General features: G+C 45.5%; 1 protein-coding gene across 1 annotated transcript in view; it reads right to left on the bottom strand.

Moving 5' to 3' along the window:
- The window catches only part of LOC133132533 (periostin-like), a 40,882-nt gene that overhangs the window by 1,404 nt on the left and 25,956 nt on the right, over positions 1-13,522 (bottom strand). The window contains 12 exon segments of the mRNA XM_061248003.1: positions 569-613; positions 889-972; positions 1,431-1,496; positions 3,621-3,680; positions 4,505-4,915; positions 6,119-6,151; positions 6,272-6,317; positions 6,904-6,971; positions 8,444-8,546; positions 11,003-11,133; positions 11,863-11,993; positions 12,331-12,467. Coding sequence (XP_061103987.1) covers positions 569-613; positions 889-972; positions 1,431-1,496; positions 3,621-3,680; positions 4,505-4,915; positions 6,119-6,151; positions 6,272-6,317; positions 6,904-6,971; positions 8,444-8,546; positions 11,003-11,133; positions 11,863-11,993; positions 12,331-12,467 — 1,315 coding nt within the window.

Raw genomic sequence — 13,522 nt, 5'->3', positions numbered from 1 at the left:
CATGACGTTTATGGTCTTTGGCAGGGATCACAGCATGGTCCTCAATGGCTGAGAACTGCTGCTTTTTCACCCTCCCTTTACCTGGGGTCAGGTGTGTTCACCCTCCCTTTACCTGGGGTCAGGTGTGTTCACCCTCCCTTTACCTGGGGTCAGGTGTGTTCACCCTCCCTTTACCTGGGGGTCAGGTGTGTTCACCCTCCCTTTACCTGGGGGTCAGGTGTGTTCACCCTCCCTTTACCTGGGGGTCAGGTGTGTTCACCCTCCCTTTACCTGGGAGTCAGGTGTGTTCACCCTCCCTTTACCTGGGGTCAGGTGTGTTCACCCTCCCTTTACCTGGGGTCAGGTGTGCAGACACTCTGGCCAATCAGTAGCGCTAATTGCTCAGCTAATTACCTGAGAGGATTTGGATTTGAGGTCCAGATCTGATGGTTGCTGATCTATGGTAGGTGATATTTTGCGATGCAATTCCACCACAGACATTAGGAGATTCATGAGAGGACTGTGCTGGGTGGGATATTTCTGGTCTTAACTACAGCATGATTGGTGATATAAGGTGTTAGGAGTTTACCTGGACCTCTTTTGACAGCTAATCTCTTCTTCATTGGTCTGGCTTCTGTGAATGGAAACAGAGAGAGGTCACGTGGTGTGACAAAACTCCAGGCGTTAAAAGAGAGACCTCAAACTTCACTCGTGGAGGGCCGTAGGGTTTTAAGTCTATCTTTCAGGCATCAGCCAATTGGAAACAAGGTGTGAGAACCATTCAACCAATCAGAGGTGCTGAAATCAGAGTTGAAATGCATGAAAAACAAGCACACACACAGGCCCTCCAGGACTGGTGTTTTTGGGGTTTCCTGGGTGACGGCTTCACTGTAAAATGGCAGAGCTGACCTTTGATGATTTTGGTGATTCTTTGTGACTCTGCATCGATCAGCTCTGGATTTTCCGATGCGGCGCTAATCTTGGCGAAATCCCCTGGATGACAGACGTTTGGTCAGAAACACGGAGCCCTGTCACAGCCTCTTACCTGTTACCCAGGTGAGTATATTCAGCTCCAGCAGTCAAATATGGGCAAATGTTCCCAATGTATACATTTACTGCAGGGACAGTCTTGGAATGTCATTCAGTTTTCATTTCAGTTTCCAGTTAAACAAATGTTCAATTCTGAACGGTCATTCATATAAATTATTTAGTAAATCTGGCATTACATACTGACATTTGGAACATTATTGCTAAGTGCTACTGACACAAATCCTCTGTGATGTTTTTTCAAGACAAAATTATGTGAACAGTGAGTTGTGTTAACTTCACTTACTGTTGACAGAAGTCATGTTAACAAACATTGTGAATGTTGACAGAACTTGTCTGGAACAATACATTCTTTCTAACGCTGAGGAATCTGTTGCTCCCAAAAAATGTTATCGGATCCTTACCCTCGATGATGTGAGGCTTCCCTGGAACCACCCTGGTAACCGTGGTGCTGAACCTCTTTCCACCTTCTACACCCCCAACCCCAAAAAACAGAACTGTGTTAGCATTCAGAATGAACTGCTGGATGAACACAGCCAAGCACACTCACTCATGAGTGAGATTTAATACCGTTTCTCCATAACTGAGCTGCAATGAAACCCCTGATGAAAAAGGTCCTCCTCCACCCCAACCATCATCCCCCGTGTCTCTCTCACATGAAGTCACCACACTTATGTTCCTTATAAAATGAGAGACACACACTGCCAAGATATTCAGTGAAGTCGGAGAGTCAGGAATGGAGAAACGTGTGTGTGTGTGTGTGTGTGTGCGTGTGTGTGCGTGCGTGCGTGTGTGTGTGGTGTGTGTGTGTGTGTGTGTGTGTGTGTGCGTGTGTGTGTGTGAGAGTGTGTGCATGTCTGTGTGCGTGTGTGTGTGTGTGTGTGTGTGCGTGTGTGTGTGTGTGTGTGTGCGTGTGTGTGTGTGAGAGTGTGTGTGTGTGTGTGCGTGCGTGTGTGTGTGTGTGTGTGCGTGTCTGTGTGTGTGTGTGTGTGTCTGTGTGTGCGTGTGTGCGTGTCTGTGTGTGTGTGTGTGTCTGTGTGTGTGTGCGTGCGTGTGTGTGTGTGTGCGTGCGTGCGTGCGTGCGTGCGTGTCTGTGCATACGTGTGCCTGCATGCAAGCACGTGTGCGCATGTGTTCGCAGGGCACTCTATGATCGAAATTATACTTGCAGATATATTTTTAGACGTAGGGCCCACAGACAAATTAAGCCTCATTTCTTCTTTGCTCAATTACATACACTTCACGGTTGGTATGCGGTTTGAATTTACAGATTTCTTAGCAGATGCACTCCCGTCTCAGCCCAACGGTCCTCGACAGAGGAGCCGCAGCTCCAGGAGGCTAACACGCACGCTCTGATGAGGGTTGTACAGGGAAGATTAACCGATTTGCCTACAGCTCCCAGGAGCACTGATCTGTTGTTCGGCTGACAGGAGTGAATCCACCGCAGCAGGATTAGGTCTGCTTGCTCCCCGTGCATATCACAGCCCTGCTTGTAGTGCGCTTAACGGCGTCCATGTTGAGATCTGATCTGCCAGATTTCACACAGCTTGGGATGCGCACTTGAGCATCTTGAGGATGGGAAAAACAGTCCTCATTTCATGGCCACATTTTTTGAATCTGTGAGCTAAACGTTTAGCCAGGCTGAGTTTTCCGTCCCCGATGCATGGATGGGGTGGGAGAGGGTGTCGAAGAGAGGCACATGCCTGCCGGACTCTTAGATTCGGCTCTGGAGGTCATTCCCAGTCATTCCGTGTCATTCCCAGAAATGGCTTATCGCTTCACCCCTGCGACTAACCTCCCTTAAGGATTTGTTTGATCTCTTCCTCCTCGAGAATGTGAGCATCACTCTCTAGAAGCTTTGTAACCTTGGTAACTCCTATTAGGATAACACGGCACAGACATCTGTTGTGTTTTTGTCAACATTCTAAGTCAGTGTTCTGGAACTCAATTACCAGCAGTGATTGAGTGACATCAGAATCAGAATGTTCAGTTAAGAACATTCTAATCACATAATTTGAGATCTTACACTTTACAGGGTCAAAGGTGTGAGCTCAACAGAAATTCAGCTGACGGCAAATATTCCGTTACTGTTAGGCAGCAAATAAAACTACAAAAACGGCAGATATTCATAATGAATAACAAAATATTACTCAGTGCAGTTATGCAGCTAACTCAGTAATCCAGCTAATTCAGTAGTCCTACTAACTCAGTAATCCAGCTAACTCAGTAACCCTGCTTTGTGGGTTTTACTCAGTGCAGTTATCCAGCTAACTCAGTAATCCAGCTAACTATGTGATCCTGCTTTGTGAAATACCTGCCAGCTCCATTTTAACAGCTAAAATGATGGTTTGTGGAAAACATTTTTTAATCAAACTGGACAAAGATTTTGGGCCGGGATTAGTTTGAACAGAGAACGGGAACAATTCAGATAAATCACTCATCCGCCATTTTGTCACGGTCTGTTGGTGATGACAGGGCGATCAGCCACGGATATTTTCAATAAGAATCCAGCAGCAGCTGTGGAGAGGGGGGGGGGGGCGTGGCCTCACAGTACTCAGCGTTCTATTGGCTGAGCGCTGTGACTCAACACTGACCTTCCTCCACGATCCTCTTGAGCTCCTCGTCAACGTCCAACTCGCCCCCTGAGGAGAACCCTGTGGGACAGACACACCGTTTCCACGGTGAATTAAGGACTCTGCTCTATACTGTGGGACAGACACACCGTTTCCGCGGTGAATTAAGGACTCTGCTCTATACTGTGGGACAGACACACCGTTTCCACGGCAAATTAAGGACTCTGCTCTATACTGTGGGACAGACACACCGTTTCCACGGTGAATTAAGGACTCTGCTCTCTACTGTGGGACAGACTGTTTCACGGTGAATTAAGGACTCTGCTCTATACTGTGGGACAGACACACCGTTTCCGCAGTGAATTAAGGACTCTGCTCTCTACTGTGGGACAGACAAAGGCAGTCCACAGCCCCCATCACCGTACAGCAGTGGTCCTCACTCCTGGCCCTGGAGTGGGCTGGCTTTTGTTCTTGGCTTAATATCAGCAACCGATTCAGACCCAAGAAACCAGGTGGGCTGCATAATCAACTGCTTTCATTGATCAATTAAGTGCTGAGTAACAACAAAAGCCAGCACGCCCTGCGGCTCTCCAGGACCAGAAGTGCAGACAACTGCCCTAGACTGAAGTCTGAATGCCAAAAGGGGTGGGGCAACAATGAACTATCCATCATAGGCTCGTTTTGGCCAATGAAAATATGTTGGTGTCCAACCATTTTAAAAGTAAAGTTTTAATGTTTGGTTCATCCTTGGTGATTGGTTAGCTGCACTGAGGCTTTATTTGTAGGGGAAAGCAATTACCAGTGTTCAGTGTCTACTGTATATCTTCGGACTATTTAAAATCTACCAACAACAAACAGGCACAATATACTAAACACTCTGCTGTAGGTTTTGGGGTACACTGTACCGTCGATGACTCTGGTGACTTGTGTGAGTGCGGGATCCCCTTCGATCACCCGGGTAACCTTCCTGACGGACGGCTCCCCCGAAATGACCTTGGTCACCCTGGTAACAGACGGCTCCACTACGCCTTCGATGACCCTGGTCACCTTGGTGATAGATGGCTCCCCTTCGACGACCTTGGTGACCTTGGTGATGGAGGACTCCCCTTCGATGAGTCTCGTGACCGTGGTAGCGGACTGGTCCGTTTCCCCTTCGATTGTGAGCTTAATGACGGACGGTTCGCCCTCGAGAGACACGTCTCCTCCAATGACCCGGGTGACCGTGGTGAACGTCGGGTCGCCTTCGACCACTCTGGTGACTTTGGTAATGGTGGGCTCTGCTTCGATCACCTTGGTGACCGTTGTGACTTCAGGCACTGAAAAAAGATAACACAACTCAGAAACACTTTTGGAGATAAGCTGACGGACTCCTTTGAGAAAGGGTTCCCAAAATTTGCAAAGCGTCCTCAACTCGATTGACAGGGACATGTTGAGTGCCATGAAAAGCCCTGCAATGATACGCGCATTTAGAAGACAACAAAACGAATATACTCAAACAGGATGTACAACAGCACCTTCACTGTAGGGATTCGAGTAAAGACCCTGATCTGCTGAACTGGTATGGCTAAATTATTCTTCAAAAGAACTTTATATCCTACGAAAAAGCAGGCATCCCTGAGACAAACAGCAGTCAGTGGAGAAACCGGGGCCCCGTAATTACTTTCAGTGATCTGAAGGGGTTTCTATCCATAGGATGAAATCCTGTAACCCAGTCTGACGGTAAGTGGAGGAACATCAAGCCCCTTCCGACAGTGGGCCGATTGTTCAATCTCCCCGACACCCGACAGCCCAATTTACTCATCACAAATTTGGGAACGAAGGCCCCCGGCCCAGGGCTGACTGTGAGTAATGACTTTCCGTGACAAAGACACACAGGGACGGACGCTCCAGATTATCCTGGAGCTACAGACACAAGCCTCATATTGGATGCCATTTATGACATGTTTTTTTTTTCACACTGTAACAAAAACATTCGGGTCATTAGTACCACGGGCTGTCTAAATCTGATACATGATACATTACCCCACTCCTGGGTAAGCACTATTTCAATGTATTATCACTGAAAATAATACAATATTTTCATTGAAAATAATAAAACTATATACACAACCTAATATAAATATCCAGGCTATCCAAATTTGACTACTGAACATTTAAGCTTGTGGGTGGAACAGAATAAATCTGAAAGAACATTAGGTTGTCAGGCTCTATAACAGTTATACAGAAACACTCCCCTGGAATATGCCAATCACTGGTTTCCACCAAGCTCACCACACGACCACAAAATACCCAACACCGTAATGAAATGTGACATTTTTAATAATAATATTGATTTAAGCTATAATCATCATGAGTCACCTCTTGAACCTTATTAATCTAAAGCGAACTGTGTCCACATTGATGAATGTTTGGTGCGATTACTTTGATTAAATCGGAACTTTAATTTGATCGACACTCTGGCTGCAGAGAGCTGAGTCACTAGGCCCCGCCCCCAGCAGACGGTTGGTTGCCGACGATACCTGTTTTGATGATGTGGGTGGTGATGGTGCGCTCTGAGGGGGAGACAGGAAACCCAATATAAGTATGACGTACAGCAATAATGACATCACACCATCCATCACAGTCTTAACCGTGCACACCAGAGTTCGGTAAAATCCGACACAAACACTCACTGAGGAAGGTGAGGGGGATCTGATGGTAGGTGTAGCCAGATATGAACTTGAGGAGAGAAAAAAAAAAGAGTAGAATTGTCAGTATTACATAATAATAAGTATGAATACGAGTGGGTTGATTGGCAGATAACAACTTCTCTGACACCTCCCACATACTGTAAAGCGAATAGCAATCTGTGGCACTGGGGAGATGTAACGGGATCCCCACAGTTTAGACTCTGAGTCTCTGAGGAAAACACACTGGATCATAGGATTACGCAGGATTATCAGGATCCCGTGTAATGAAATGGGCCGATATAATCTATAATATAGGCAGTGTGGAATGATGAGTTTTAATTAAATAAATTCCAAGTCAGTATTGTACAACGCTGTCGCTTTCAATTACCAGTAGTCATTGCTATATCACCATTAGAATGTTCAATTAATCGCATATTTGAGAACTTGCATGCATGTGTGTGTGTGTGTGTGTGTGTGTCTGCATGTGTGTGCGTGTGTATCTGTGTGTGTGAGTGTGTGTGTGTTTGTGTGTGTGCATGTGTGCGTGCCCATATGTGTGTGTGTGTGCGCGTGCGTATGTGTATGTGTGTGTGTGCCCGTATGTGTGTGTGTGCACGTGCCTATGTGTGCGGTACCTTAATCTGCATGTATTTAATGAGTCTCTGCAGTAGCAGCAGCAGGTCCTGCCGTCCCACTGGAAGATCTGTTTAATCACACACAGACACAAGCCAAGACCATTATTCCACATCCGCTGCCCTGAAAAACAGGTCTACTTTTCCCAAAAACAGAATTCAGTACAGCTGGCTCTTTAGAACAGGGCTGCCAAACTCTATATGATCCTGTAAGTTTTCACTCCAACCCTAACAAAGCACACCTCATTCAACAACTATTCTATTCTTGAGCTGCTAACTAGACAAATCAGATGTGCCAAATGAGGAAAGGAAATGAAAACCATCAGGATGGTAGATCTCCAGGAACAAGATTGGGAAGTAGAGATATATCTACATTTAGATACAACACTTGGAAAGACTTTCAGTGAATGGTTCTTTGTAAAACCTATATACGCCATACATAATATCTTCATAAACAAGACATGAACATGCTTAGAACACGCCTATGTCAACAACTGTCAAATATGTTCTATTATGTCATCACTGCTAAAGCAAAATGTTGATTTTCAGTTATGTACACACTTATTCAGGTCTATGGAGTGCCTATAAACGTGTTATGACCTGCTTTTTAAGGAGTTATATACTGTAACTCTGATCTGCTGTATTTAAAGACATTATTAATTTCAGAAATATGTAGTGGTGTAATGTTATTTTACATCAATGTGAATTGTTGGAACAGCATTATAATGCTATTTTACAGAAAGGTGAATTGTTGGAACAGCATTATAATGTTATTTTCCAAAAGTGTGAATTCTTGGAACAGCATTGTAATGTTATTTTACAGACACGTGTGCTGTTGAACAGCGTTGTAATGTTATTTTACAGAAATTTTTGGAACAACGCTGTAATGCTATTTTACAGACACCTTGTCCGAAATGTTAGCGTACTGTTAGCTATGCCTTGTTAGTCTGCTCTCCTGCCGAGCCCAAATAAACATTCTCGCAGACTTTGGCGGTAAAGTCTGAAGTCTGCTGCGATCTGAAATAGCACAACTGCTCAGCGTGAGGAACGCCTGCCAAACGAGGCGTGTGCGCACGTGGCCTGGGTTCAACAAAAACTGCAAAAAGTGAAAAATGATTTTCCTCCCGAAAGGAGTGGAGCTGGGGGGGGGGGGGGGGGGTGAAGTTAATTATTTTGTGCTTTTGTCTACCCCAGCCGAAACCTCCCGGACATTTTCCGGGCTGCAATCTAGGCCCAACACCCACACCCTGCGGTAGTGTGCTGTGAAGACCTCCAGCTTGCTAACACTAACAAATTGCTAAACAGCTTACTAACATTAACAAATTGCTAAACAGCTTGCTAGGGCTAACATATTGCGAAACAGCTTGCTAGGGCTAACAAATTGCTAAACAGCTGGCTAACGGTATCAAATTGCTAAACAGCTTGCTAAGACTAACAAATTGCTAAACAGCTTGCTAAGGCTAACAGATTGCTAAACAGCTTGCTAAGGGTAATAGATTGCTGAACAGCTTGCTACTGCTAACAGACCACTAAACAGACTCACCTCCAGGGTACAGTATGGTCTTCACCACGTGGATCACACCATTGGACGCCATCAGGTCGCTGTCAGACACGTTGAGGGAATTGACCTGGATGGAGTTGTTAACCTGCACACGAACGAGGATGGCGAAGGATTAGGATAATGGCGGCATTTCATGTCCCAGCCATTGTCATTTAGGAGGCTAATGGGCGATAATGGCGTTTATTTTTCCCTTAGAACGTTTCCCAAAATAAAACCGGATAGTGCTATCAGACAGTTTCCCCTTTGTTGTAAACGAAGCTTGCAAATTGCATCGAGGAAACACATTTCCTGTCAGTTAGACATATCATTGCTCAGAGGTCAAACAGGAAGAATACAAGACAAGGCCATTAGTTCTCTTCCTCTCTTCTGTCATTCTTTACGTATTTTGCTCTTCTGCTGTTTCAATATTTTGTATTTAGTTTTCTTTGCTCTCTCTCTTTCTCCCCCCTACCCTCTTTCTCTCACAGGCTCTTTACTTACACAAGAACATACAACATTTATTTACAACAGTATACGGTATAGTGTATTCAGCCCCCTGACCTCTGACCTCTATCAAAGTTCACAGGGTCCCCACCAATTACAGCTTGAAAATGTCAAATTAAAAGCCATTGTGTTGCACATGATCTCATTGGCTCAGAAGTGCTGGTCCTGACTTTAATGAACAAGATTATGATGTTATTTTTGTTAACAAGGTTATTACACAAATACGTGAGGGAGAAGGAAGAAGGCGAATGAGGATAGTCTATAAAGCAGAGAATCGTAGAAGCACAAAAGCAAATTTTATAAACACTGGATGCCCAAAATTGTGATCAAAAGGGTATTGATACGATAAATCAAGGTGCCATGCAAGTCTACATGCCTTCTGCTCAGTATTTTCTGGACTCTACCACTACTACACCTCTACTGCACTGTACTATACTACACCTCTACTGCACTGTACTATACTACACCTCTACTGCACTGCACTATACTACACCTCTACTGCACTGTACTATACTATACTACACCACTACTGCACTGCACTATACTACACCACTACTGCACTGTACTATACTATACTACACCACTACTGCACTGCACTGTACTATAATACACCTCTACTGCACTGTACTATACTACACCACTACTGCACTGTACTATACTACACCACTACTGCACTGTACTATACTACACCTCTACTGCACTGTACTATACTACACCTCTACTGCACTGTACTATACTACACCACTACTGCACAGCACTATACTACACCTCTACTGCACTGTACTATACTACACCTCTAATGCACTGTACTGTACTACACCTCTACTGCACTGTACTATACTACACCTCTACTGCACTGTACTATACTACACCTCTACTGCACTGTACTATACTACACCACTACTGCACTGTACTATACTACACCTCTACTGCACTGTACTATACTACACCTCTACTGCACTGTACTATACTACACCACTACTGCACTGTACTATACTACACCTCTACTGCACTGTACTGTACTACACCTCTACTGCACTGTACTGTACTACACCTCTACTGTACTGTACTATACTACACCACTACTGCACTGTACTATACTACACCTCTACTGCACTGTACTGTACTACACCTCTACTGCACTGTACTGTACTACACCTCTACTGCACTGTACTATACTACACCTCTACTGCACTGTACTATACTACACCACTACTGCACTGTACTATACTACACCTCTACTGCACTGTACTATACTACACCTCTACTGCACTGTACTGTACTACACCTCTACTGCACTGTACTATACTACACCTCTACTGCACTGTACTATACTACACCTCTACTGCACTGTACTGCACTGTACTATACTACACCTCTACTGCACTGTACTATACTACACCTCTACTGCACTGTACTATACTACACCACTACTGCACTGTACTATACTACACCACTACTGCACTGCACTGTACTATACTACACCTCACTTCTCATAATTGCACTGGCACTGTCTGCACGTCACTTTGACTTTGAAATACACATTTTACGAGCTAATTCAGAATTTAATAAGGTAGAAAACCAGGACGTTGTCGAAGCCCAGGTTTAACCCCCTTGAGTTTTTATTATTGTTTTACTTGGATCAGTATGGAGCACAAGTAATAAATCCAGGATGATATGAAAAAAACAAAAACAGCTTTAAAAGGTTGGGCCTTTAAAGTGCCAAACCGAGATCTGAGACAGCGAGCTGCAGCGGTGACTCTTTGCAGGGTGCTAAAACAGGCTCCTCTCTGCTACATTCTAAAGCGGTCTCATCGCATTGAGAATCTCGACTGGTCCGGCGTCAGAGGTCTGTCTGCTGGGGGGGTCTGTCTGCCGGGGGGGGCTGTCTGCCTGGAGGACTGTCTGCTGGGGGCTGTCTGCCTGGAGGACTGGGGGGTCTGTCTGCGGGGGGGGTTTGTACCTGGGGAGGCCTGTTTGCCTGGAGGTCTGTCTGCCGGGGGGGCTGTGTGCCTGGAGGGCTGTGTGCGGGGGGGCGCGGGGCGTGGCGTTACTCACGGACAGCACGCGCAGGTTCTTGCCCTGCATGCTCTTCAGCAGGTTGGTGACTCCGCCCTCCAGCCCGCCGTTGATGAAGATTCCGTTGCTGATGTGGTACAGGAGGATGGTGCGCAGGACGTTCATGTCGCCTTGGTTACCGAGGACACACGGAGAGGAGGTCAGGTGACTGACACTATAAACTGGGGTTCACCCTCTCATTCTCCACAAAGGGGTTCACTGTCAGTTATCAGCCCAGAGGTACGCAAGGAGGGCTGTATCTGATTCTGGAATGCAGGCTGTGCTTAATCAACCCAAAACCAAATCATTTTTGAGATCCAATATGTCAGCTAGATTTCTTGATGAACTCGTGATTCACAGGTAGAGACTGTTGCTGTGCACCTAAGTGAAATGTCTTACCTGATCTAATGTATTATGAGAAAAGCAAGATTGCTGTACAGGGCTACTTAGTTAATTTAGTTAATTAGCTCAGGGCCGCCCAATCTCCCGCTGTTCAATGAGGTGCGGTTTGTCAGGGTTGGAGTGAAAATCGAGAGCATGGTAGATCTCTTGGAACAGTATTGGACAGCCCTGAATTAGCTAACTGAACCAGGATAATTGGTGGAAACTTTCCTGCATAAGCTGTCATGACTCCAGACGAGGAGAGTCTACATTTACAAAGTCACAACAATTGTTATAAATACACAATGTATGTGTTTTTAACATGCACTGTGTCGAAAGTTACCTTAACTGGACATGGAGGTGTGTTAAAAAAAACAGATATATACAAACTACTGTACATGTTATGAGAGTACATACAGTGACACTGATAAGAAGGAGTTTACAGTTTTAAGTGTAAAAACAGAAAGAACAGCGCTCACTGGTGAGCACGGCGAGGTCTGCGTCAGTCAGCCCAGAGAAGGCGTCGTCCGTGGGGGCAAACAGGGTGAAGGCCCCCTCCTGGTGGAGCAGCTCTGCGAGACCAGCCGTTTCCATCAGGGCCAGGAAGATCCTGCAACCAATCAGCATCAAGCATTGGACCTTACTGGACTGTACTTCAGACAATCAGATTACAACATTATTATTAACATTCACATAAACATCCCATGATGGAAAATATTGTTAATGGGAAATTAACATTTGAAACAGCTTGTGATAAGACTCGTCATTCTTCCAGAAGTCACTTGAGGACAGACCGCAACGCTTACTTGAGGACTTGATTTGTGGGCGGAGCCCGTCTGTATCATATTAACATTGACATAATGATCCCAAACTGAAGAACTGAAGAACTTTCATGAAGAGTTTAGGTTTAAACGCTCTTATGGATAAGGAGAGGGTGCGGTCCGTACTTGAAGCGCCCGTCCACCTTCAGGAGCTGGTACATGCTGGTCTCAGCCGGTTTGATGAGCCTCCTCACCAGGTGCAGAGCCCCGTTACTGCCCTCCTTACTGCCCCGCACCATGCAGGAGTTCTCTATGCACACCGCCTGGAGAGAGGGGGAGAGAGAGAGAGGGGGGGGGGGGAGAGAGAGAGGGATAGAGAGAGAGAGAGAGAGGGAGAGAGGGAGAGAGAGAGAGAGAGAGGGAGAGAGGGAGAGAGAGAGAGAGGGGGAGAGAGAGAGAGAGAGAGGGAGAGAGAGGGAGAGAGAGCGAGAGAGAGAGAGAGAGAGAGAGAGGGGAGAGAGGGAGAGAGAGCGAGAGAGAGAGAGAGAGAGAGAGAGAGAGGGGAGAGAGGGAGAGAGAGACAGAGGGGGGGGAGGACAGAGAGAAAGAAAAGGAGAGAGAGGGATGGAGAGAGACATTAATAACTAAATCCTCTCAATAGCATATCTGTATGTGTGTTTTCTATGTAATGCTTTGGAAATATTTACTGTATGTACTTCATGCCAATAAAGCATGTTGAATTGAGAGTGAGAGAGAGAGAGAGAGAGATTTAATTAAAACACACTTTATTGGCACATTGCTGGAACACAGAAATTACAGAACTTCAATAAAGAGAGAGAGGGGGGGAGGTTGCAGACCCCATATTCATAGACCAAACAAATGTTTCTTTGGTTATTAAATGGCAAAAGAAGAGAAAATAAACACTGGTATGCACCACGGCTAAGTAATAGATCATCACAGAAAAATGTTTTATACAGAGACCAGGACAGTCTTTCATTGTCGATCATGCCCTTATCAGGAAATATGTCAGATGCCGTGAAAGTTAGGGCTAATTAAGTAATTAGGGTCAAATGTTGGCATGGAAACCAGGGACAGATAAGGCCCTCATTGCCCACATCTGACCGTATGTATGGTTTTCCTGCATATCCTATGTGCAGAAAGTACAAAATGTTCCTTTACAACATACAAGAGAGGTAGCGTGAGGTTATGTTGACTAAGAGCATTGTTAAAATGCTTTTAGACTCTTGCTTTTTAACTACATACTCCGCAGGACAAAGCTGGCTCCTAGCTAAGTCTCAAACAGGCCCAGCTTGCATCGTGTTCCCGTGGCGTTTAGTAAGACTTACGGGAAGGCAACTTTTCCTCAAGTTCTCACCAC

The sequence above is a fragment of the Conger conger genome, chromosome 7 (genome assembly GCF_963514075.1).
Source record: "Conger conger chromosome 7, fConCon1.1, whole genome shotgun sequence".
Taxonomy (NCBI): Eukaryota; Metazoa; Chordata; class Actinopteri; order Anguilliformes; family Congridae; genus Conger; species Conger conger.
Note: the sequence above shows the minus strand (reverse complement) of the source record. Positions and strands in the feature narration are given on the sequence as shown.